The sequence below is a fragment of the Aotus nancymaae genome, unplaced genomic scaffold (genome assembly GCF_030222135.1).
Source record: "Aotus nancymaae isolate 86718 unplaced genomic scaffold, 86718_ANA_hifiasm-v0.15.2.pri h1tg000064l_1, whole genome shotgun sequence".
Classification (NCBI taxonomy): Eukaryota; Metazoa; Chordata; class Mammalia; order Primates; family Aotidae; genus Aotus; species Aotus nancymaae.
Window position 1 is genome coordinate 10661719 of NW_026988479.1, and position 25745 is coordinate 10687463.

At 50.3% G+C, this 25745-nt stretch overlaps 2 protein-coding genes and 1 pseudogene across 2 annotated transcripts in view; 1 reads left to right on the top strand and 2 right to left on the bottom strand.

Moving 5' to 3' along the window:
* Positions 1 to 1540: 1540 nt before the first annotated feature.
* Positions 1541 to 9740, bottom strand: CXCL14 (C-X-C motif chemokine ligand 14). The gene is made up of 4 exons (XM_012437030.2): positions 9457 to 9740; positions 9159 to 9264; positions 5339 to 5452; positions 1541 to 2722 (listed from the first exon to the last, which is right to left on the bottom strand). Exons 1-4 carry the CDS (start codon positions 9554 to 9556, stop codon positions 2707 to 2709), a joined length of 336 nt encoding a protein of 111 aa, XP_012292453.2. The 5' UTR covers positions 9557 to 9740; the 3' UTR covers positions 1541 to 2706.
* On the bottom strand, positions 2017 to 2691 carry LOC110569599 (uncharacterized; annotated as a pseudogene).
* Positions 9741 to 9919: 179 nt separating the features above from the next.
* Positions 9920 to 25745, top strand: part of SLC25A48 (solute carrier family 25 member 48) — a 245147-nt gene continuing 229321 nt past the window's right edge. The window contains exon 1 of the mRNA XM_064366346.1: positions 9920 to 10358. The gene's annotated coding sequence lies outside the window, so the exon portion shown is untranslated. The remainder of the gene's footprint in view (positions 10359 to 25745) is intronic.

Sequence of the window (25745 nt, forward strand, 5' to 3'; positions counted from 1 at the left end):
TTAACCTCTCTGATCTTCAGTTTCCTCAGGAATGCATGTGGTGTAATTTGGAGTGCCAGGAGGAAATAAGGTGGTGATGAAAGCTTTTGTGGCAGCACCTTGCTAGGGCCATGCTAGGACAGGGTACTTGCTGGGTGTCCTCATCAGTGTGTGCAGAGCCAGTGTGTCAGGAAGCTGTCCGGGGAGGTGAAGGGGACATGGGTGACTGGCTCTCAGTTGCAAGTGTAGCAGACAGGGTGGAGGCATGTCCCCCTGAGCAGTCCTGCTGGGTGTGGAGAACCCAGGGAGGGCAGAGAGGCCTGTTTCAGGGCCTGGCTGACTTAGGATACAGTGAGATGCAGGGCTGTAGGTAGTTGGTACAAAGTGCAAAGTGGCTGGCCTGGTGTTATGCTTATTAAATAGCTTCTGGCTGGGCATGGTGGCTCACGCCTGTAATCCCAGCATTTTGAGAGGCTGTGGTGGGAGGAGGATCACTTGAGTCCAGGAGTCTGAGACCAGCCTGGGCAACATAGGGAGATCCCATCTTGCCAGCCATGGTGGTATGTGCCTGTCATCCCAGCTACTTGGGATGCTGAGGCAGGAGGATCCCTTGAGGTCAGGAGTTTGAGGCTGCAGTGAGCTGTGATTGTGCCACTGCACTCCAGCCTGGGTGACAGAGTGAAACCCTGTCTCAGGGAAAAAAAAAAAAAGGACTTCCATTACCGTGTGCTCACCATGCTCTGGTATCCTGTTAAGTGCTTGACATAGGCTTACCTCATGCAGTCTCTAGAAGCGTCATGAGGTGTGCCCTACAGTCTGCCTGTCCGCCTGTCCACCTGGCAGGAGCAGAAACAGCTGCAGTATCTCCCAGGTGTGGCTCCCAGATGCCCAGCTCCAGAGTCCCACAGCCTCCCAGGCAAGCATTTCCCACCTCCCCAAGTCTCCCTGGCATCTCAGGGCCCTGGACCCCAGGCCATCTTGACTGGCCCCATCTACTATCTTCTCTAAGTGGGAGAATATGAGTGTGATGTGATCACCTCACTGAGCCTTGGTTTCCTCATCTGTAAAATGGAGCGTCAATAGAACCACCCCTGTTGTGGTTATTACCAGGATTTAATGAGATAGAGCATGTAAGGCTCTCCACACAGGGTCTGGCTTGCAGCAGGCAATAATTATAGCAGTCCTCGGTTGTCACCGTCCTCACGCAGCCCCAGGGAACTTGGAGAGCCCTTGGCTGAGGCTCCGAGGCTCTTTGCTGCCCTCTGGTGGTGAGGCTCAGCACGTCTTGCGCAGAGGAGGCTGGAATGGTGATCCTCCAGTTCCCTGTGCTCCAACCTGCCCGCTGGGATAAACCTACTGCAGGAGTAGGAAAGTCTCAAGGCCTGGCTTCTTGGCTTCCCGACTGTAATGACAGCCCCACACATTCCACAGAAGTGATGGTGTTGACATATTTGGGAAGTACCAGTTTTCTTTCCCAACATGTTTGTATTTTTTCAGGACATGGCAAACATTTTATTGTCATCCCAGGTTAATTAAATAGAAAAAAGGCAGCAGTCTAGAATGTTGGTACATTTCAAATATATTTTATTACTTTCATCTTAGAAAGAATATGAAACCTGCATGCAACGCTAATGGTTTCTGACATGTACGTAGCATATAACACAGCAGTACAAGGCAGCGCATACGGGGGGGGGGGGGGTGGGCAGAGTGTGGAGGGGGAGTTCTTAAGGGTATATGTACAGAGGAAAGGGCGCATGGTCATCTTAGCTTTAGAAAGAGGACTGCACTGTTTAACATTGAAGAATTACGTGGGGAGTCACAAATATATTGCTTTAGTACTGCATGTTCCATTGCGGCGAGGGAAAGAAACATGCTTTGAAGGTTTTCCCTTGTCAACAGAAAGTGTGTCTGTAGCTGTGTACTGCGCATGTATTCATATATTTTTAAGTTTTCTCCTAAGGTTTTTGCTGACAGTGTTGGGAACCTCACATGCTTCTGAAGCATTAAAAATTGAACCTGTGAACCTTTCAGAAACCCTCAGGTTGGGAAAGACCCCACATCTTCTTTAAGAATTATGTGCCTTGCCATCACAGGCTCTTGGAAATGTTTCCTAGAGTGTGTAAAAATTAACCAGGGGGGAATGAAGCACATTTTTTTCTGGCAACCAAACTTGAGCTCCTCAAAGAACAGATGCAGAGAGACCTGCTCCTGCTTGCCCGGCCACAGGGGCCACTGCTGAGTCACACTGAGGCTGTGACTGGCCATAAGCCCAGGAGAGCCCGTGGCAGCTGTGCCGAGGCTCCGGGACCTCTGAGCGGAAGCTTCCCAAGCTAGGAATGGAGCAACACGGCAATGAATTGTGTCCACCAAGCTCATTGTTCCTCCCGGGCGCTTATAAAGCTCAGATGTATAGTGACGTATGGATAAATACAGAAAAAGCATCTTTTACAAAGGAAAGGCATGAGTTTTCCCCTTTTCGATAAAAAGCAGCCTGTGTTGAAGTCTGGAGCACAAGAGAGATGGGTCTCACATCTGGAAGCCTTTTGCACGCAGCTATAAAATGTAAAAACTGACCCTTGGTAAAAAGTGCTTCATAACAATATATAATTTGTGTCTTATGCCTGTGAGAAAGAAAGGCTTTGTTTTTTTTTTTTTTTTTTAATCTGCAAAGTCCTTTGCACAAGTCTCCCAACTGGTCTGGAGTTTTCCTATCAGAGGTTTTTCACCCTATTCTTCGTAGACCCTGGGGAGAAAAAAACACACGTGTAAGTGGCTCAGGACGTGAGGAAGGCAGTTCACAAGCTGCTGGCTAAGTGGCTTCATTCATGTCTGGTCTGCAGGGAGTGCCCTTGTCCCAGGACTGCCCGAACCCCTGGGGGATGTGGGAGGGACCCTTCTGAGGATGTGGCCCCAGGGACTATAAAAACGCACACCAGTGTGGCTCTGTCCTTTCTAACCATTTGCAGTCTTACCTCTGCAATCATTGTGTCCTCAGAGGCCTATGGAGCAAACCCACTTTCCATGTGAGGAAACTGAGGCACCTCAGGCTTAAGATTTGCCCAGTGGCCATTGACTGTTAGTGGCAGGAATGCAGTCTTTCTCTAGCATGGTGGGCTCTCCCGCACCTCCTTGTTCCTTTCCACATCTGTACTCAGCCTCTCTATTTAGGGAAAATGGCAAGGGTGGGAGGCATTCTTTCCCTTGACTTAGGCTTGTATATTTCTTTATATTTTGCCCAAAGAATGCATGTCCTCCAGAAGAATACTGGCTCTAGAAGCTGCTGTCTGGAGTCAGAAGAGGTGGTCGGTGGGGCTGGGGCCGTGGCGCGGGAGGCCTGTGCCCCTCAGTCCCCGCTCCTGGCTGCATTGCCTCATCTCTACTGGTTCCCAAGCCCACCTTCCCCTCACCTCTCAAGCTGTTTCCAGTTAGATATTTTGCTTTCTTCTAGTTCTGCGCCATGGCAGCCCTAGGGCCACACTTTACACTCAGCTTATCACTTCTCTGTCTCGTTCTTGATTTCTGAGTAAGACCACCGAATTGTGCGTTGAAATAAAATGCCTAACTTGGCTGCTTCCTGTGGCAGCCAGAGCTCTGGTCTCTGAAGTGCTCAGAGCTCCCCTGTGTGGTCCCTTGGGCCTGAGCCCACCATATACCCTTCTCCTTCTTCCACCCTAGGTTCAGCATTTTTTTTCTCTCTCTCTGCAAAGAGAACTTCAAACACTTCCTTTGTCACTGTTCTACATTCATTAAGATATGTTCAACTTTTTTCAGGGGAGGGAGGTTGGGAGGTCAGGGACACCTCTTTCACTCCAGGAAAGAGGGGCAAACTTTTGTAACAAAGTGAGAGAAGGCCTGGTAGCTGAGAGGCTCTCATTGCTTTTATCATTGGAATTTTGGGGGATAAAAAGCAGGGCCACGTTTCGACCTGTGGGTGCTGCCTTTTCCAGGCTGCAGCTCAGGTGGAGGGGAGGAACAAGGTGAGCTAAAGGTTTGAGTCTCCCCCAGCAGTCAGACCAAGATGTCCTCAGCCTCTTCCATAACCTGCTCATGGGGTTAGCCTTGTGCCCGTTTTGATGACACAGGGCCTGGAGGGTGACAGAGAGTGGACTGGGCAGTTCTGGCTTTTGCCACATGAGCCGCCTGGTTTGACCAGAAAGAGGGCTTCATTCCCGTCAGATTTATAGAAAATAATTTCTCACTCTCATCACTTTCTATTTCAAGCAACTGCAGATGAAGCTGTTTTGGAGGCAGCAAAAAAGGCTCAGGTACAGGGGTTGAGCCAGAGTATCAACTGTGGGAGAGCTGGTCACAGGGCTGACCTAGGGGTAGCACGGCAGGGCCGGGTGACGGGAAGGCAATGCAGGCACCCACTGCGGCTGCGCCTTCCACTCTGTGAGGGCAGCTCATGGAGTAGCACCAGGAGGCCTGGTTTGCTGTCCTGGCTTTGCCCTGTGCTCCCAGGCAAGTCACCCTCTCTCCCATTTAGCCTTGATTTCCCCCTCTGCAGCAATGGGTGCTGGCACTAGCTCCCGGGGAAGTCACCTGCATGCGTGCATTCGTGTGTGTGTGTGTGTGTGTATGTGCGTGTGTGTGCGTTTCCCGATCATGCTATGCAGGCAAAGGTGTAAATAGACTCTGAGTATTTGAGGAGTGGGGCAGGACAGGCTACCTTCGCATGGTACCGGGGAGCTAGGAACTGGGTTCCCCCTCTGAGGCCAGACATACCAGAAGACCAGAGCTGGAAAGCCACCTTCTGACTATGGGGAAACACTGCCCAGTAAGCACAGGGCTGATTCAGGGCACTGGGTCTTAGCACTGCTGCCCTCCTTGGTTAACAGTGGCTCTGATTTTGAAGAGCCAAACCCATGGTGCCTTTCAGCACCTGCAAAGGAAGGAGTTTATCAGGTTTCTGGGCAGCAGTGGGCGTGGGGCACCTTGGAGAAGAAAACATGTTTTTGGCAAAGATCATCCTCAGCACCTCGTGGTTTTAGAGTTAATATCCACAGTCACCTAAGTGGTCACATTTCACCCCTCTGAAGTGCTCAGAGGCAGCCATGCCAGTGCTCTCCTTGCTATTTAACAACTTACATCATTTAAGTGAGACAGACTTTAGTTTACAAAACGACAAACCTGACATCTTCACAAATGTACAAGAGATGCATAGCTAGCTTTGTTAAGCGGTGAGTTCCCCGTCCCTGGGGGTATGTAAGCAGTGTCTGAGAATCTGCTTGCTCTGGATGTTGTGGTGGGTGTTCACATACTAGATGGGGCTAGATGACCTGGTTTGGGGGGGTCCCTTCCCGTCCTGAGAGCCACAGCTGGGTCTGGGGGAAGGAAGGTGAGTGGGGGCGGCGCGTACCTGCGCTTCTCGTTCCAGGCGTTGTACCACTTGATGAAGCGCTTGGTGCTCTGCAGCTTGGGGTGCAGGCAGTGCTCCTGACCTCGGTACCTGGACACGCTCTTGGTGGTGATGCTGAAATGGAGCAGGATGAGGTGGAGGGTTGAGGAGCCTGAATAACATGTTGCCCCTCATGTGGCCTGTGGGTGGCCCTGGGCAGAGTACGGTCCCTTAGACACTGTGGTTTCCTCCCTCCTCTCAAGGGAGCCTACTTACGTGCTCACTCCCTGGCTGGCTCTTTGGAAGGTTCTGGGTGTTCCTTATTCTCCGACTCCATATTAGGGCCTAACCCTATATGGAGTGAGCAGTCCTCACTTTTCCCCTCGAAGCCCTGAGAGTCTGGGATGGTCTCTCTCCCACCCCCAACCTCATGCAGTGTCTTTTCTCCAGGGCTCAGGCCTCTTTTGGGGAACAAAGGTCAGAGGATTCTTCCAGCCCCTCTGAGCCTGGGATCAGGAGGTGGAGAAAGCTAACTCCAGCAAGGTGCACATGCCAAGACCTCTGTCCTTGGATTTGAGGAGCTCATGGTAGGGCTGAGACATGCCCTGCAGACACTCTGCTTTGTATCTCCTCAACCCCAGTTCCCTGTCCCCACCACAGATTGCCCGGGGGCTGGACATCTCCTGATCCTGAGGCAAAGTCTTGTTGGCCTTATGTGAGGTCCCAGGTATCTCACCCCTGAGCAGAAAAGCAAGACCTCTCTTCTGCACAGCCTGAAGGTTGCAGGCCTCTATCAGCCAATGTCCCGACACCCAGCAGAAGCCTAGCCATGTGGCAGAGGAGCAGGAGTTGTGCAGAGTGTAGGAGCCTAGGACTGAATCTCAAGTTTGGCTGTGGGACCTTGGGAAACCTCTCTGAATCAAGTTTGGCCATTTGTAAAATGGGTACAATAATAGGACTATCTCGGGGGTTACTGGGATGGTTAAAAGATACAATCTTTACAAAGTGCCCAGGACCTGGTGGATGCACAGTTAATAGTTACTGTTATTAGTCATCGTCATGGAAGAGGAAGTGGCTGAGGGGAAGGAGTAGCCTTGCTGTGTGGGCTCCAGCCTGGCGGGTGGGCAAGCCTGCGCCTCAGAACTTCTGAGCCCCTCTCATCCAGGGCTGGGCCGCAGGGCTGACAGGAGGTAGGGGGAATGAGGGACCACCTAGGGTATTTGGAAAAGTGCAAGGTGAGAGGCGAGGATGCCACTTCTTGAGGGGTCACAGCCAAGCAAGCTATGATGGTAGACTGTGGTGCTGGGATGGGCTTGGAGGGCAAGGAGAGGAGACTGGAAGTGAGAGTGGACAGAGTGAGAAGAGTGGGACAGAGGTCAGCTAGTTCCCCACTGTTACCAAATGGAAAGTGTCAGGGCTTATGGGCTAAGTTCTAGAAGGGGGCAGGATTGCCATGATGTCAGTCTCCCAATTGATGGGGAAAGAAAATCAGATCTTGCCACCAGAATGTGGCATAATGTTCCTGGGCAACCTGTTCTCTTCCCTTCTCCGTGCTCTGGGTTTCTGGGGTCCCCACTAGGGCCTAAGCTCCCAGGCTGGGTCTTCCTGCTGATGCCAGGTGATGGTTCCTGCCTTGACTGGACCCCTCTGTGACCCAGGTCATCCTGTAGCCTTGAGCACAGGCCAGGCTTCAGAGTGAACTCTGGCTGTCTCTCTCCCCCACTGTACCCAGTCACCCTGCAGGAATTTAGCAAATGCTTTTCTCTTTCTGCCTACAAGGCTGCTTTTGCATTCTGAAGGAAAGGACAGGCAATGCCTGATAAAAACCCTTTTCTCAGTGAGGTCAGCGTGCAGGCTGCCCATCTCAAATCCTGAAGGTCAGGGAGAACAGGAAGGGATGCTCAGCCCTCCTACTGTTGTGCTCAAATGCCACGTCATAATGCTGGGATTATGAAAATCGGCTGTGGAGGGCAGACATGGGGATTTGTGACTCCAGCAACTATCAGAAATTCTGAGTTCTGTGACCCTCTCTTACACAGTTCTAGGGGGTGTAAGGGTTTTGGTGAGAGCTCCATGGACCTGTGACACAAATTGCCCTTTCTAGAATCCAGACTCTTCTGGATCCTTCTGGGTGCAAGGACTCCCACTTGCAAAGCGGACCTCTCCCCGCTGCCCCTGCCCCAACCCCAGCCTCAGCAAAGATTTCTGAGTGACTCAGGGTGAGCTGGAAAACTTGCTTCTGTTCAGCCTTTGTGATTGAAAACCTGCTTTGGCAAAAGTGCTGGCCCCTCATCTGATCTGGAGCATTTTAGGATTGTGGATGGGGAGAGGAGCCCCCAGCCCTCAGGGATGGAGTGGGAGGCTCTGGGGGTGGGGTGGAGGTTTAGTAGATGGTGATTGGATTGTGTGCTGATATCCTGATGCCCCTGCAAGTTTACGTGAGGCTCCAGAAGCCTTTCATGCACTTGCCTAGCTATAGTTTCCCTCTGTCTGTGGAAAAGTCTAGTCAGGAAAAGAGCGAGCCTATTTACTGAGGGCTCTGTCTTTTCTGGTATCACTGCATCCTTTACCCTGCTTTCTTCCGCTGCAAAGTCTCAGATACCTGCTTGGTATATGGAGCATATTTCAGCTCTTAGACGAGTGAGATTTAACTTGCAATTCCCCCTGTCATTAGCCCTCACCCTGGAAGCCTTGAGGAGCTTGGAGCTCCTTTCCCAGCTCATTTGGCACTTGGCCCCCACCCAAAAGGATTTTTGGGTGTTTTCTTGAATTTGGTCTGCAAGACAAGGGGTAAGGACAAGGGAGTTAATTTAGGTGCCTGTGAAGGAAGGCAGTGGGGTCAGCTCAGGCCCAGTGTCTTTCTGGATTCCCCTAACTTCAGCCTGACTGTGTAGCCCCCAGGCGGGGGATGTAGGGTGCCGGGTTGAGGTGTGCCCTGCTTTCACAGACACTGTGTGAAGGTCTTTGCACCCGCGGGGGCCAGCTGGTGGAAGGCACTTGCCCAGACTGAGAAGAAAGTGCGTCCTGTTTCTGGGGGAGGGGAAGAGGGGACGATGATGTGTGGCAAATATTTGGTGGCTGCTTTGCCAAGGGCTCCCTTCCTGGCCAAGAGCATATTGATGAGGAGGCAGGGTGCTGGCCTCAAGTGGTTAACTGGGAAGGCAGAGGAGCAGGAAACTCAGTGTTCTCTCACTCTGCCCCAGTTTTTCCAGCATTGCCCACATCCCAACCAAGCAGGGCTTCAGCCATGTGGCACATTAACCCCAGCAGAGTACTTTCTGCAGGACTGCTCAGTATCCAGGACCCACAAGGAGTACAGCCTGTCAGGGAAGCCCATGGAGCGTTCTCAAAATGAACTCTTTAGGAGCCAAAAACTGGTCGTCCACTGGTCTCTGACTGGAACAAGGTTCTGAAGGAGGTCAGAGTTCGTGTTTGCATTAATACTCTGTCTAGTGACAGAAGGCAGCATGCCTCACAGTTTAGGTGTGAGTATGTTTTGAGTGATTTCAATCTAGATTTTCTGAGTCGGCGCAAGGGAGCCCTTTAACCCTCCATGGCCCTAGCAGTGTGGGTGGCCCATGGGACAAATAGCGAGACAACTCGTTTGAATCCTAGCAAGGGTGAACTTGGAAGTGCTGTTCCTGAGCGGGACCCCCTTTCCCCACAGTCTTCCAGTGTCTCGCCAGCGTCCTAAGGACTCGCTGGGCAATTACAACAGCTTTTCCAGGGCCTTGAAAAAGTCAGAGAGAAATGTTTGTTAGCCCGACCCAGGCCCAGGCTGTACCCTGTCATCGGGGTGACAGCAGTGCGTACCCCCTCAAGGTGAGGAGCAAGAACTCACATAACCATCTTCTCCTCGCAGTGCGGGTACTTTGGCTTCATTTCCAGCTTCTTCACGTCGCTGTAGCGGATCTTGGGTCCCTTCCGGGAGCACTTGCATTTGGACCCTGTGGGAGATCGCGGGGCGACTGCTTAGTTGCACGCGTGGGAGGGGGATCTCCTGCTTCTCAACCACTCATGGTGCCCACGCAGACCCCCTCACCCTCGCCCCGGGATCCCAGGATGCCTAGAAGTTGGCGCTTGGGTTCCCCAGGACAGAAGGAGCCGAGACGGCGACAAGGGGAGCTCCCCGCACTCACCATCCACGCGCGCGGTGTACAGCGCCAGGAGCAGCAGCAGCAGCGCGGCCGCCAGGAGCCTCATGCTGACCAGAGGTGTGCGGTGCGGGAGCAGGGACATGGGGAGGGCGCTGGCCCGTCGGTGCGGCGACCCGGAGACGCCACCCGGCTCTGATCGGCTTTCTCTGCCCGGGGTGCGCCTCCTGGCTCGGCTGGCTCTGGCTGCGCCGTCGGTGGATGCCCGGGACTGTCTGTAGCCGTGCGCTGTGCGCTGCGCTCTGCGCTCGGCTCTGCGCTTTCTCCACAGCCTCCCTCCGCCCGCTCTGGCCTCTTTTAAATCCGCTCCAGCCCTCGCAGCGAGCGAGCTCATTAATATGCAGCACCACTCGGTGACTCACTGAGATTTCTCAATGTGGTGAGGGGAGGAGACCTTCCCAGCCCGCCCGTCGCCCGCCCCGGGAAAGGACCGCAATCGCAGCGGCGCACACCCGGGCCACGCGCGCACACGCACACACACATCCACTACCCTCTCGCTCACACAACACGCCTCCTTCGCACATTTGCACACCCAGACCACGGCGCTCATACACTTCCAGCGTCCCGCTCTGCCTTTGGGGAGCGCAGACAGAGGCTGCTGAAGGGCACTGCTTTTCTGAATTGCGTGCTTCCCTCTCTGGCCAGGCAGGCCAACTGTTCTGACCCGCCCGGAGACCCAGGCCCAGGGCCCAGATCCTCAAAGAAGACCTGAAAGGGTTTTGGAGCAGGTGCCAAGTGTGAGTGCCTGCAGGCCTGACTCCCAGGGTCCTCTACTGGGCCAGCAGCCCTGGCGGCCAGAGCACAAGGCCAGCTCTGGACAGGGGCTTGTCATAGACTGTACAGCAGCAAAGTCATTGACTGTGGTCACTGGAACTGACTCAAAAAGGGTATGTGTGGGTGGGCGAGGGCGGGTATTGGGGAGGGAGTTTTGGTTACTCCCAAAGGAAAGCTCCTTAAAGTGGGTCAGTGGCCTGGTGGCTTGTGAGTGTCTGGGTGGTGGGGAGAACCAGGAGTCCTCACTCTCACACTACTCTCCAAAGCCAGGCAGAGAGGCCTAATAGGGAGCGATGGCAACCATCTGGATGAAGGCCTTCCGTGTTCTAGACTTCGTGCCAGGATGCGAGGTGTAGTGGTGTGAGCCCAGCCCTGGTGGCAGAAACTCCCTCCTCACTCCTCACCAGCACAAGTGACTTGACCGCCGTCAGCTTCCGTTTTGTTTCATCCTTTGTAAAGTGCAGATCATCACAGTGTTTCTGATAGGGTGGCTGCGAGAACTATGGAAATCATACATCTAGTCAGTGCCCAGGAAATGTGACTTATTGGCACCATCATTTTATATATAATTTATGTATTATTTTGATTCTTACAAACTGGTACTTTTCTTCCAAGTTGGCATTTAACATTTCTTTATTTGACAGGTGTGGAAACATGCTCTGAGAGAAGAAATAACTTTCCCAAGGTCACAGAGCCAGGGAGTAGGTGACTAGGCCAGGAGAGTCCTCAGTATATGTGGCTGCAGAACTGGGACTCCTGTCCCTGGCCACTCTGTTGCTTTGAGACCTCTCTGCCCTTCACTTCTTGCTGCCTTGAAAGACCCAGAGACAGGAGTTGGATCATCTCAAGCTCTTGGAGTCCCTGGGCTTGGCTCTCAGGATGGAGCTCATCCAGCTCTGTGCTGTCAGCCTGGCAGCTCCCTGGAGGCAAAAATGCCCGGAGGGCTTCTGGATGATGGGGACAGTCTGCTGACGGGTGCAATGGGAAGACTCTGCATCGTCTCTTCCCAGCTAAAGAGCTCCTGCTGCTTCAAGAAGAAGCCGAGCCATGAAAAGCAAGCAGTGCCTATGTGTGCTGTTGTGCCTATACCTAAAGCAAAGCCAATAACTGGACATTTGCATTTATGTATAAGATGGGTATGACGGAGTGATTTTTGGCATTTATGTTAGTTTTGAAATAATTTTTCTTAATATAGAAACAGCACATCTGCCCAGAAAAATCAGAAAACATAAGCAGAAGAAAACATAAGCATTTTCACCCAGAGATCTATGCCAAGATGCTAGCTGTGTCATCTTCCCAAAGCATCCTCCCTTTGCTTTGCGTGCACATGCACACACTGGATCAGGCTGCATGTACTCTCTAATAACCTGCTTGCCGTACCTATTGGCGTATTGTGAACATCGTTCCATGTGGCTAATCTTGCTACAATAATAGCTCTCTTAATGGTTTCATTTGAGGCTGGGTAGTATAATGGCTAAGAGGCTGGTGTCTGGAGTCAGCCTGCTGGAGTATGCATCCTAGGTACTCGCTATGTGACTTTGGGCAAATACCTTAACTCTTTTTGGTATTGGTTTCCTCATCTGTGAGATGGAGATGATAATAATACGTACAGCATAGGCAGAATTAAATGAGATGGTGCAGATAATGCTTTTGATGTGGTCCCTAGCACAGAGTAAGTGTTTGATATGTGCTGACTATTGTGATTAGCATGATTTAGATGCAGAGTATTCCATTGTACAGATGTGCCAGAATTAATTTGACTACTCCGTGCTGGATATTTATTTGTATTATTTTCAGTCTTATCCTCTTACAACCAATGCTGTTTGACAAAGATTCTTGTAGCTCCATTTTGGGATAGCTTTTAATACATTGGATCAGGTCTCAGAAGTAGAATCACAGGGCCCTGGCAATGACCATTTTAAGACTTTTCATAGAAATTGCCAATTGCCTTCCAAAAAATACATTTTATGCTGCAAAGGAATTTCTTAAATATCAAAGTTTCCTAGAGCATGTAACGTTTTTTCTTTTTAATTGTTAACATGTTTGTTTCAAGAATATATTGACTGATTAACTGGAATCTAACAGCACCAGCAATCATGGACACTGAGTTTTCACAAGAAAAAGTAGTTGGCTCTAGAAATATGGACCAAAGTTCTCCAGCTTCCTAGGCTGGACCAGAGGTCAGACATCCCAGTGTTTCGTCCTCAGTTACACTCCTCAGTCTATGTATGCGGATATCTGGTTTACAGAAGGCAGCCACTGTGCAAGCAGAGCTGAGCCATTGTTTGTTTGAGTTCTTCTAGAACCATGGTACAGGAAAGGATGCAGCCCCTGCTGCCAGCAGGCCTGTGGGTGGTGCTGCCCCGCTGGGTGAGGGAGGGGGCTTGGCCCCTGACACACCTTCGGGGTACAGATTCTCTGGTGAGCCCGCACTGAGGGTCTCTGAGCAGGTGGGTATGGGTGAGGTCATTCTTTGCAAGGTGGCACTGTCTGCTTCAAGGAGGTCCCTAGGGTACGGTGAAGGATATATGCCCTGCCTGCATGTGTGCATGCATGTGTGTGCATGTGTGTGTGCAGGTGCCAACACATCAATGATCATACTGGGTTCCACAGAAGAGGTAGACGTGAAGTGTTGGGGGCACAGAGGAGGGAGGAAGTGGAAACAGGACACTACTCCTTGAGGGAGTGGAAATTTTGCTGAGACGCCCAGGGATTTGCTTATTTCTTCTCTTTACATTTATTGAGCACCCATGGTGTGCTAGGCTTTGTGCAAGGTGCTGGGGGTTTGAGGTGAGTCGGGATAGCTGTGTGCCTGTGCCCAAGCAGCTCAGAGTCTAGTGAGGAAGGCAGACATTAACTATACAGCCACAGAAATCAGTATGAAACTCCTGCAGAGGATGGTGTCTTGGAGGGTGAATGGTGATGGGAGACTTATCAGGGGATCTGACAGGATAGGGAGGTGGAGATGGATTCTTGGAGGAAGAGACCACTGAGTTAGAGATGAAGGATGGAAAGGAATTAACCAGTGACCACAGGAGGGAGGCCACTCCTGCCACTTCATGGTCCCTGCTGCTCACACAGTGATGTCCTGGAGGAATTCATTGCTCCTCATCTCATGCAGAGTCCAAGCCAGGTCCTCAGCAGTGCACACCCCATTGTGGCCAGCACCTGCCATGCTCCCCAAAGGCTGTGCTCCGGCCACTCTGCCTTGTCTTATCTTCAAACATCCAAGCCTGTTCCCACCTCAGGGCCTTTGTGCTCACTGGCCCCCTCTACCTGCAGTGTTCCTCCCTGGGGACTGACAGGCACCCCTCTTCTCTTCACTGAGCCTCGGCTCCAATAGTCACTGTCCAGAGCCAATCACATGAGCACACCCTCAACAACAGTCCCTCGCTGTGTTGCCACTGGTTTTACTGCATTCATTGTATGTGCAGCAACTTCAGATTGTTCATTTTCATGTTTATTTGGGGGTGCATTGTGGATGATCTGTCTGTGTCTGTGGGTCTCTGTCTTGCTCATGCTCAGTGTCTACAGCAGTGGTTGGCACATAGCAGGGGCTCACTCTGTATCTGCGGAGTAAATAAAAACATGTTTCAGGCAAAAGCCCAGCGTGTCAGAGTACTGCCGAATCCAGGCTAGACGGACTAATAGGTTGCATGTGAGAAAGTGTGTGTGTGGGTGTGTTTGTGTGTGGGTGTGTTTGTGTGTGTACATGTTTGTGTGTGTGCAGGGGATGTGTAGGGGAGGCCATGGGGAGTCCATATTCCCAGGGAGGCCAGTTCCTCCTCGGGGCATTTGTTTTAGAGATGAAGTGTCTGGGAGGAGGAGGCGGTGATAGCAGGAACGTGGCTTTCCAGGAAATCCCACAGGTGTCTCGTGGGCACTACCTCCTTGATCTACTGAGAAGGGGGTCTTGACTGGTCAAGGCTGGTTTCCTGCCCTGGGAGCTGGGATCCAGGCCAATTCCTACCCCCATTCTTTTAGTTCTTTTCATAACTGATCTTCTTTTCAGAAGAGGAGTCCTTTTTATTTCCCTGGCAGGACAGGAATCCTGGAATTCAGCACTGGTAGGGGCTGAGTATGCTGGTACACTGGCTTTCATTGTACATATGAGGAAACTGAGGCCCAGAAATGGGGTTGATAGCACACAAGTTCACCTTGTGCATTAATGTTAGCCAGGGCTCCTGTCTCTGTGTCCTGTACCTAGCTACTTAGATCACAGCAAGGTCCTGGGCTCCATCACCACTCATGACATGGTGGGTAACCCCAAAACACCTGCTTCCATGGTATTGTGTGGCTGCTGGCTCTGAGTCTAAGCCTGGCGGGTGCCTCTCCCTCTCCAGCTCCTCCCTCTGCCTATCACCTGCAGCCTGTGGAGTCTGGGCAGCCAGCTGCCTCCTCTGTGCCTCTCATTTAGCTATAGCCCTGAATGCTGACCCTTCCCTGACCATGCTCTGGGATGAAGGAGATTGAAAAGCCAAGATTCCCAAGAACGATCTCTGGTTTTGTTCTTTACACTGGGAATATTTAGGGATCCTGAGTAACTTAAGCCCAGAGGAAATGATGCAGGGGGCAGCCAGGCAGTATTGGATTAGGCTCAAAGCAGCCCCGAGGCAGTCGGGGTGGGGGGCTCTGTTCCTCAGTTGGGTTACAGGGGGCACTGTAAGATTCCCCCAAACATGGGAGAAAATGCTTGCAGCAAATACGACAAACCAACAAGTAGCATTTATTCTACCTTCTGTTCACCCCACAACACTCCTTTACAGACAAGCATCTTTACTATATTAAGAACACGTGTAAAGATATTTCTAAAGAGGGCCCTAACATATGAATGAGCAAAGGACATCAAAGGACAATTCAGGAGAAAAGGAAAAGCAATTAATCAATGCATCAAAGAACATGCACCCTCATTAGCAATCAAGGAAAAGCACAGCGGTGCTGTAATATCATGGCATCTTGGTTCTGGTCCTACTCAGTAAGGAAATGTTATTTTAAAAAGCAACATCCAAAGCTGACAATGTTAAAGTGAGGAAGCGTTACTTAAGCATCACTGGTGGGACTATCAATCTATCAATTGGTACAAAATTCGGGGAAATCGTATTTATAGTATGATATCCAGGGTGTTTGAAGTAAACCATTTCATCTTATTAACCACTTTAGAAATCTGTTTAAAATTCTCATAATAGAGAAACACCACACGCAAAGCTAGTCCTTGTTAAAAATAAAGATTTAACCTAAATGCCCAACAACGGGGGATTGAGTAAATAGTGAAAGCTCTATATTTGTGGAGTAAATGCTTATGCAGTAAGTAGAAAAAACACAAGGTTGTGTAAACACTGTGATTACAAGTATGTAAAATGGTAACCTCTGTATAAAGGATGGCAAGAAAGCGATACAAACATCGTTCTCTTAGAGTGGTGAAATGTTGGGTGTTGTTGAAAAGCTTCTCTCCTTGCTTTCCAGTTTTTAGAATGTTCTTGTTATAACAGCAGCTCAGGAACAGTTGATTCAGTGAGGGCTTGGGCAGCCTCAAACCTCACTGAGCAGACCTTGGTGATGGGCGGTGGGCACCTGTGCTGTGCAGCTGGCACCGCAGAGAGACAAGTAGAGTCCTTGGTGGCTTGGGTGAGTCCTTAGTAGCTTGGGTGAGACCCATGTTGAGGGTCCAGGCCCATCTTTAGAGCTGTTCCCCTCTCCTTGGCACAGGGGGACGAGCAGCCCACCCAGCTGGCCTCACCTGTCCTCGTTCTGCCCTGCCCTGCCTCTTGCCTCTCTCACCAGCCCTGTTCCATGTTTGCAGCAGAGTCCTAAGCCTCCGTACAGGCACTGCCGAGTTCTGTTTCCTTGGCTAGGCTGGTTGCTTTTGTTCCCCTTCCCGAATCTGCAAGGATGTCATTTTATAGGGAAGCCCTCATTGACTGCACACATCTACCCGAGTCCCCTCCTGGCCCTAGGGTAGGAGAGACACCTGCTGTCTGTGTGGCCCGTAGACCCCTTTCTCTCCAGTGCCACTCCTCACACTTGCAAAGGCTCCTGCAAGGTCTTCCCTCAGCTCCATGATCCTCTGAGGTTTCTCTGTGTCTTTCTTATTAATTCCGGTTCCCCAGCATGAGCACAGGGCCAGGCACATGGTAGGTGCTCAATGAAGAAATGATTGAATGCAGGATGAATGAATTAATGTGGACCACAGTTTATCACAGCCCAGCGCATTACAGAGTCAGACTTCCTGGTTTAGAATCCTAGTCTACCTAGTGCTTCTGCTTCCTCATCTGTAAAAAGAAGATAATAATAATAATGATAAATAATAAGGCTGTGATAAAGATTAAATGAGCTGATATAGAACAAACATGATGAGCAGTGTCTTGTCACATACCAGGTATTCCATAGATGTTCATTCTTGTTTTATGATTATTAAATCTCCTAGATCACCCCCGCATCTGCAGGTTGGCGTGGCTAACTTCTTTTGGTTTATATTTATTAAATGCTTATAGAATGCTTACTGTGTCTCAAGGACTGTTCTAAGTGGCATACAAATATTAATTTATTTAATTTTCATAACCACCACATGAAGTACGTTATCCCCATTCTACAGATGAGGAAACTGTGGCGGAAAGAAGGTTAAGTTGCCCAAAATAACCAGCAAGTAGCAGAGCTGAGATTCGAACCCAAGCAGGCTGACTCTGGAGTCCTGCTCTGCACGGCCATACACTGCCTCCCAGGAGGAGGGTAGGGGGCTTTCCCCGCCTTTTGCCCAGGTGTCACCACCACCTTCCTGTCTGCATGCTGCTGCCACCTGGTCCTCAGTTCTTCTCTCTGGAGGACGTCCCAGAGTTCCCAACCAGCTAGGATTGTCAAATTTAACAAACAAAAAATATAAAATTCCCATACAATATTTGGGGCATACTTATACTAAAAATTATTCCTTGCTTATCTGAAATTCAGATTTAACTGGTGGCCTGTATTTTAACTGGCAACCCTACATCCAGTACCAGAGGGTGGTAAAGTGGTGGTCCAAGGAGTTTTCTGCAGTGATCTCAGACACACAGGCATGGAGCCCTCAGGGTCTGCCATGGGCAGAGTGTGGGCAGAGAAAGGCTAGGCACACTGCTAAACTCTCCTAGGACACAGTGGGCACTCGTGCTCTGATAGGGAAGCAGGGATTGGGAGGATGGTTCAGGCAGAGGCAACAGCTTAAACAACTGCTCTGGGTTGGGGAAGGTCAAGGGAACTCTAGGATGCTAATGGAGCCCTGTGTGTGTAGGGAAGGGATCTGGATCTGGGCAGGGGAAGGAAGGGGGATAGGCTGAAAATGTAGATCAGTCCCAAATTGTGCAGAGCCCTGGGCAGCTGAGGAGTTTGGGCTTCATCACCTGGATTACAAGGAGCCATTGGAGAATTTCAAGCAGGGTTGTGTCATTCACTTTTGCCTTATGAGAATATCTGTCTGGCTGTTGGTTGAAGGAAGGATGGCAGAAAGGGAGTTAGGAGGCAAGAGAAACCTTGGTTCAGGGAAGTTCTTGCCAAAAGTCAGGGCTTTTTTTTTTTTTTTTTGAGACAGGGTCTTGCTCTGTCACTCAAGTTGGAGTACAGTGGTATGATCTCACCTCATTGCAACCTCTGCCTCCCAGAATCAAGTGATCCTCCCACCTCAGCCTCCCAAGCAGCTGGGACTACAGGTGCGTGCCACAGCCCTTGGCTAGTTTTTAAATTTTCTTGTAGAGATGGGGGTCTCACTATGTTGCCTTGTTGGGTCTTGAATTTCTGAGCATAAGCAATCTGCCCATCTAAGACTCCCAAAGTGCTGGGATTACAGGCGTGAGCCACCTTGCCTGGTCTTTCATAAAAGTTTGTCTCCTTATTTCTGAAAGTCTTTGCCTTCTGAAAAAATGTAATGCAGAGATGGAAAAGAAAAGGTGTTCTCAGTCTTGTTTGCTGTCGAGAGGAAGTGTTTGTGATATTGGTGTTTTGATTTTTACCAATTCTTCTGTCAGTGTGGTCTCTAGCACAGCAGAAGGAAGAAAGTAATTGGGTCTGGGGTGAGAAGATTGTGATAAATTTGCTTTTAATCAGTCTCTGGCAGCTGATGAAGGAGAACAGGGTCCAAGGTGTTGCTCAGAGGATTTACCTGCCAGGTAAACACTAGCCTTCATGAGTCTTCTATGAAGAAAACTTCTCAAGCAACCATCTGAGATATGTTGCAATTTGCTTTCTTAGCAACTAGTTATTACCTCTGAACATGACCAGGTTCTTAACGGTGAGCGATTTAAGGCCATAAAAGAATTGTCATAAACAGCTCCCCGGAGCCAAGAGCGAGGCCCAGATTTTAAGCACATAATGGAATCATATCAAAAGCAAGGAGGGGCGGCAGGAACCATAAATCCTGGAAGTGCAAAATCTGTCCATTGTGAAACTTGTGTTGAAGGGAAACCAGATGTGGATGCTGGAGAGAGAGAGGGCAGGAGGGAAAGTGTGGTGTGGGGCCGCTGAGAACAGGTCCCTGTGTAAAGCTGGATGTCCTGCTGTGTTGGCGGAGGCCCGAATTCTAGAGGCTCAGAGCCACGGAAAGCAGGGTGGGTTTGCTCCTGGTGCTGTGGCTGGTGGTCCAGTATGCAAGGACGAAGGCAGAGGCCAGAGAATTAAGGTTCTTGTGGCTGCTGTTTCAGCTGGACTAACAGAAGTATTATACAAGTTTTTCCTGAATTTTTGTCTTTGAAGACACAACATGTGGGGCAGTTCTTTAAACACGTATTTGAGCTATCACAAAGAGACTAAATTTGTTTATCCTGTGGGGGAAAAAGCCACTAACACATGGTGACATCCATTTGGATTGGGATGAAAAACATGATTATCCAAGTTGCCATCCTTGGCCTGAAATGGGGCCTTTATTTGATTCTAGTAAGCGCAATCCTCTGTAAACACCAAGTCAAGCACTTGCTGAGTGCCTGCTCTGTGCCGGGGCTGCAGGGATGCAGGGGCTGCAGGCCAGCGGCTCAGCAGGATGTCTGCAGGCCAGAGGGGCCCTGCCAGCAAGCTGAGAGAATACTTCAAATCAGTTACTGATGTGAGGATTCCAGATGGGGGGCTGTAAGGTGGTCCCATCCAGGTCGGGGATCGAGAGCACTTTCATGAAGCAGGTAGCTGAGGATGCCTTGATGGCTGAGGAAGACTGCTCAGGTAGAGATGGGTGAGTGAAGGTGACCGGCAGGGACAGAGCAGCTGAGGTCAGCCTGAGGTCAGAATGCATATGATGAGTCAGGGACTGGCTGGGTTGATGGGAGGTAGAGTATATGCAGGGAGTATGGGCAGCAAGGAGGTATTGCAGGCAGCCTTGAATGCTGCGTCAGGAACTTGTCATTAATTTAACTGGAAAATTGGATTTGGTGCCTAGGTCTGTTTGAAGCCATTTCAACTCACATTTCTTAAACAAACAAACAAACAAGCAAAGAACCAAACAAATGATACCATTCTGAAAACAGTACAGCAGCACTGAAGAGAAAAAAGGGACACATAGAACCTTCCGTCCTTCCCAGAACCAGTCTAGGCTGTGCCCGTGCATAGGAACTTTCACACAATGACAGTCACGCTGCATAATTCTGTGTACACATTTTTCTTTGGTGCTCACTATTTCATAAACACTCCCACCTCTATATAATCCCCACTTTAAATGCCTAGGGAGGTTTAAAAAGTCCTGGGGTGGCCAGGTGCAGTGGCTAATGCATGTAATCCTAGCACTTTGGGAGGCCGAGGTGGGCGAATCACGAGGTCAAGAGATGGAGACCATCCTGGCCAACATAGTAAAACCCCGTCTCTACTAAAAATACAAAAATTAGCTGGGCCTGATGGCATGCCCCTGTAGTCCCAGCTACTCAGGAGGCTGAGGCAGGAGAATCACTTGAACCTGGGAGGTGGAGGTTGCAGTGAGCTGAGATCACGCCTCTGCACTCCAGCCTGGGCCACAGAGCGAGACTTCTTCTCAGCAACAACAACAACAACAACCACAACAACAACAACCACAACAACAACAACAGCAATAGCAACGAAAGGTCCTGGGGTGAAATACAGACCTTGTGAACAACTTCCAGCTTAGTGATTTTAAATTTGGGATTCTCAAAGAGTTTCTCTAGTTTATACTTGCAGTGGCTTGGGAAGCCCTTAGGCCTTGCTCCCCCATTTCCCTCAACCACATGCTACCATAGTGCACCGAAAAGGGAACTGTGTCATGGTTGTCACCATCTGCCAGGTCCCTGATAGGTGACTAGGCTGACACCAGGCACTGGGTTCAGTCCTATAGGGGCTCCAGGTTAATCTTCCAAGTCAATATGCTGAAAGGCCAAGGCCCTGGAATATCAGCTTATCAAAGTTAGTTTCTAGTAACTACCGGTAACATTAATTGGCCTCTGCGTCTTGCTGAGTGTGCCCGTTTTCAGTGTATTTGGTGGTTGACATGTTCTCGCATACTTTGAATTTGGGATGTTCTGTGTGGTGTTGCAAAAAGGGGATATTTTAAAGATGCATTTTATTTATTTATTTAATTAAATTTATTTATTTATTTATTTAATTTTGAGATGGAATCTTACTCTGTCACCCAGGCTGGAGTGCAATGGCATGATCTCGGCTCACTGCAACCTCTGCCTCTTTGGTTCAAGTGATTCTCCTGCCTCAGCCTCCTGAGTAGCTGGGACTACAGGTGCCTGCCACCACACCTGGGTAATTTTTTGTATTTTTAGTAGAGACGGGGTTTCACCAAGTTGCCCAAGGCCCAAGGAGTTCAAGGCTGATCTTGAACTCCTGACCTCAGGTGATCCACCTGCCTTGGCTTCTCAAAGTGCTGAGATTATGGCATGAGCCACCATGCCTGGCCTAAAGATGCATTTTAAATCCAGTCTATTGGCTTTCCTTATGAGGTAAATTCCCAGATTTATTTTTTTTTCTTTGTTTAAGATGCAGAGGAAAACACCACATTTCTGGTAGTGCCTGGGAATAGGGATTTGAGATGTTCTTGCTCAGGGCTCCCTGTACCTATCCCATATCCATGGCAAGATAAAGCCCTTTTAAGGATAGGGTTTTCCTTGTGCATATAGGGCCTCTAACATGGGAAGTCCATGTGAACTGACCCCCAGGGAACTGCACCTCCCCCCTCTCCTTCTCCCCATCAATGTGCAGAGAAACACCCTCTGAGCCAAGGCTGCCTGGGTTGCAGTGGAGAAAAGTGAAGAGCTAGAGGAGGCCCTTTCCCACACCATCTCTGCCCATGGGCCCTGGACCGTGGCCAGCCTGCAGGGCCTGGGAACTCTGCATGGCCCCTGAGTGCCATTGCTCTGTGTTTGGGCCTGTAAAACTGCTTGGAGCCCCCAAGAACGCACCACACTCCTCTTGCAAAATCACCCTTTATTTGTCGTTTTTTTTTTTTAATGAAGGCACCTGGTTTCCTTAAGCTCAGGGCTTCTCAGAGGGCTGGGGGCTGAGCTAGTAGAGGAGAACAGAGACCTGCTGGGGGACCGTAAAGCTTGAACGTTTCCAGGGCCGCTGCTGGCCCACCCCCACCCTGACACCTGGGCTGGGGGTTATGCTGCTCCCTATCCTGCGAAGCGGGTGGGAGGCTTTGGAGAAAAGACAATGGGCTGGCTTTGTGAGACCTGAGATCCAGACGTGCCATGGCCCTCAGGCAGGCCAGCCTAAAGAGGGCATTGCTGCAGGCCTGTGTGTGCTTTACAGATGCCATCTCTTCGAGTTCTCCACCCAGCCCAATGTTCAGCACATGCCCATTGGCGATGAGAATAAATGACTTTTTGGAAGTCACCCAGTCTGTGTGCAGAGCTGGCTGTGAACTCTCACCCCTCCTGACTCCAAGCCCCCATGCCGCCACAGCATCATCCTGCCTGTCAGCCTCCAGGGTGTCTGGGTGACCAGGGCTGCCTTTTCTCCAAAGCTTTCCCCTAACTGCAGGGTGCCTGTGACTCCACTATTAGGCTATACTTCTCTGGGGTCCCCACACCCCCATGATGATGCAAGTGCAAAGCAATGGAAGGTCACACAATGCCCCCACAGACATCCTCATGCCACGCTGGGGGGTATGCATTCTCATCCCTGTTTAGGGTGTAAAGAAACTGAGGCCCAGAGCAGAGAAGGGCCTTACTCAGGGCACAGGGGTGGGGAGCATTTGTTTAGTTGTTTGGCTGATGTTTAGAACACTACCTGGTGCATCACTTAGATGTTTGTGGGATGGTCCTTTTGTGCCATGGAGCATGACTCAGGACCTGGAGGCAGGAGCACGGGCCTACACCATCTGTCATAGCTGCCTCCTGGGCCCACCTCCAATTTCAGTGGCAGCTGTGTTGGACAGTTCTGATTCACCTCTCCCTGCCTCGGCCCACCTGGAGTGTTCCATGTATCCTGCTTTCTTCTGCAGAGCTTGCTCCAGCTATGCAGCTCCCATTGCCTTTCCTCAAACACAGCCTGGAGATGTGGAAGGTGCTTTGGGTGGCCAGAGTGTACACCTCTGGGGAAGATCCCAGCCAATGGGGAGTGGGAGCTGGTGAGTGACTGTTCTGGCCCTGCCTTTCAAGGAGCGGTTCTGGGAGGCAATTGCACGCTTTCAGAGACTCTGGCAAAATGGGGGCCCTGTTGCTTATACCGTGACCTTGAAACTCACCTTACCTTTTCTCCTTTTAGTCTCTCTCTCCCTGCTCCCTCTCTGCTGCTTCCTGGGATTTCTCCCAAATAGATCACTCAGGTTCTTTGAGGGGAGAACATAAGCAAGCAGCTTCTTGGCTGAGCCTGCCCCTAACTCTTTAGGGGCAGTGAGGAACTCCTGGGACCAGAGACCCGCAGCACGAAAGGCCTTTGAGAACCACCCAGCTCTGCTTGTGTTCGAGTGGGAAACTGAGGCCAAGCTGGAGGACTGGCTGGCCGAAGGTCCCTTAGTGCCAAGGCAGGACTAGAGCTTGCCATCCTAGCTCTGAGGGAAGGACCCAGGGTGATAAGAGGCTCCAGGCCTCTCCCCTGGGTTTGGTGGAGTGGTGGCAGGAGGAGAAACATGAGCTGCTGCGCAGCATACCTACTAAGCGCTGAGCCCTTCACCCCTGTGGCCTCTTTAGGGAGGTGCGATGAAGCCTGGGCTGCCAGGAACAGGTGTCTGCTGCTTCAGGAGTGCTCTTCTGCTCCTAAACATCTTGACTTTGTTCTGTCTCTGAAAGTTCATTATGAGATGTTCATGCCTTTGGAACATAGTGAGTGCTCATCAGACTAGTGCCAGCACTGTAGCTGTAGAACGCATGTGTAACAGGTGTCACTGGCAAATGCACACCACTATAGAGCAAGGCATGTTAAGAGCTCAGCTGGCAGTGCCTAAGGAAATAGCTCATGAAGTCTCTTGGCAAAGGAAAGTGGCAGGGTGTGAGTTACTGGAAAAGGAAGAGGAAGGCAAGTTAGGAATGAGGGAGTGTGTGTGTGTGTGTGAGAGAGAGAGACAGAGAGAGAGAGAGAGAGAGAGAGAGACAGTGAGAGAGCACCACATGTGTGTCCTGAAATGGTCTAGAGATGGCCCTGAGAGGCAGGAAGGTAAAGTGAGGGCGCTGGGAACTCTGGAGAGAGCTGGTTCCCATGCAGGTACTGGAGAGTGAAGAACAGACATCTGGGGCTTCCAGAAGCTCTGAAACCACCAAAAGCCTTAATGCTTTAAGGCTGAACTCTCAAGCCCAGAGAGGAAGAGAGAGTGTAGTGTGGGGTGGAGCTTGGGAGACAGAGATGCTCAGTATAAACATTCTATAACTGATATAAATATCATTGGCTGCCCTGAACCACCACTCAAGCTCCTGGAGCTCTAGCACCTGTCAGAGGAAACACCCCACCAGAGCTCAGCAGGACCCAGGCTTCCGGCTCCCTGACTCCTGTTGAATAGTGAGGGCTCAGGTCTGAGGGCTCAGAGCACACTGTCCAGGCTCTCAAGGTTGTATTGCATTGTTCCCCCACACTCCTTTTTTCTGATTGACCAATCCCTTATTTCTAGTCATGGCTGATGGAGTCTTCAGTGTCCTCCACTCCTGAGGTCAGAAGCCAGGGTTTCTTGATCTTGGAATCTTGTAGGGCTACGGGCATGGCAGGGCCTCAGGAAGATGCTGAGCATGGACTTCTTGTTCCTGCAGAGGCTCACCTACAGCTGGTTCCCTGTGCTGTGACCCACAACCAGCCACAGGCATAACGCATGTGTCTTAACCTCAGGTCAACACTCAATGGGTATTTAGTGTGTCTAGCCTCTGGCAGATCCAATCAGAATAGGAGATATAAAGGGGGCTTTGATGGATCTGGGAAGCAATTCCATTTAATTAAGCAGCATTTGAAGTTGATTAAGCCACATCTGTGGTTTCCAGCACCACAGACAAAGTTCCGAGGGTTTCTCCCAGGAGGCAGATGGAGGACAGCGCCTTCAGGGACTGACTGATAAGCTAGAACCACGGCAGCGGTCCATTTCTGTGGGAACCTGACATCATCCAGGGCTTTGAGGAGTAGTCCCTACTCCAGGTATTTTTTAAATTAGATCTTGTACTTAGATTATGGATCTTAGATATATAATCGATGTACCTTTGAAGTCTGATCATAGCGTCAGTCGTAATTAACAAACTAAATGACAGACAAGTGTTCTGAAACGGGAGGAAGAGTTAACAAGGATGTTATTGTTCTTTTTGGAATCATAGCTGGGAGAAAGGTTGGAGTCAAGGCTTGCTAACTTCTGGGACCAGCCTCCCGGTCACTGGCTAGATGGGACGGAATGCTCTGTGACCACAGGAACTGCATCATCTTGTTTCCCTGGCACAGTGTGTGATACACAGCAGGGACTCACTAAATAATTACAGAATGAATGAATACTCCCCTGAGGGATTGCCCTAGGTAAGAACACAAGGCTCAGTGAAGAGCAAAAGAGGCTTTCCTCAAACACTGTGACTTTAGTGGTCAAGGAGTCAGAGTGCTGCCACATGACTTTATCTTCAGTTTCTGAGAACCTGAGTATAAAAATCAGCTCTTTTAAAGCTTTGGCGTTCGCTGGGATAGGCATCTGTTTAGTAATAGAACTGCTCTTTATTTAAATTTCCCTTGAGAGAAAGTGGCTTCAGTTGGGGATACATAGATAGAACCAGAGGCTTGGTGAAACCTGACACATCCCTGACCCCCAAGTCCCGTTACAATCCACAACACAGTAAGAGACTGCATGATGTGGTGGGAAATGTAGGACTTTGGCGTCAGAGAATGCTAGCTCCAAATCCTGCCGTCTCGCTGCCTAGCTGCGTGACTTTGGGCAGGACACGTAACCTCTTTGATCTCAGTTTCCTAATCTGTAAAATGGAGCCAGGTCAGTACCCTCATAGGATGACTGTAAAGATTGCATTAGACCTATCCCAGTGCCTGGCACATGGGAGGGGTCTGGACTGCGTGTGTAGGGGTCGTGGTTGAACTCAACCTAACTCTAACTGTTCTTCCTCTTGGTTGACCCCCAAGGGGAATAG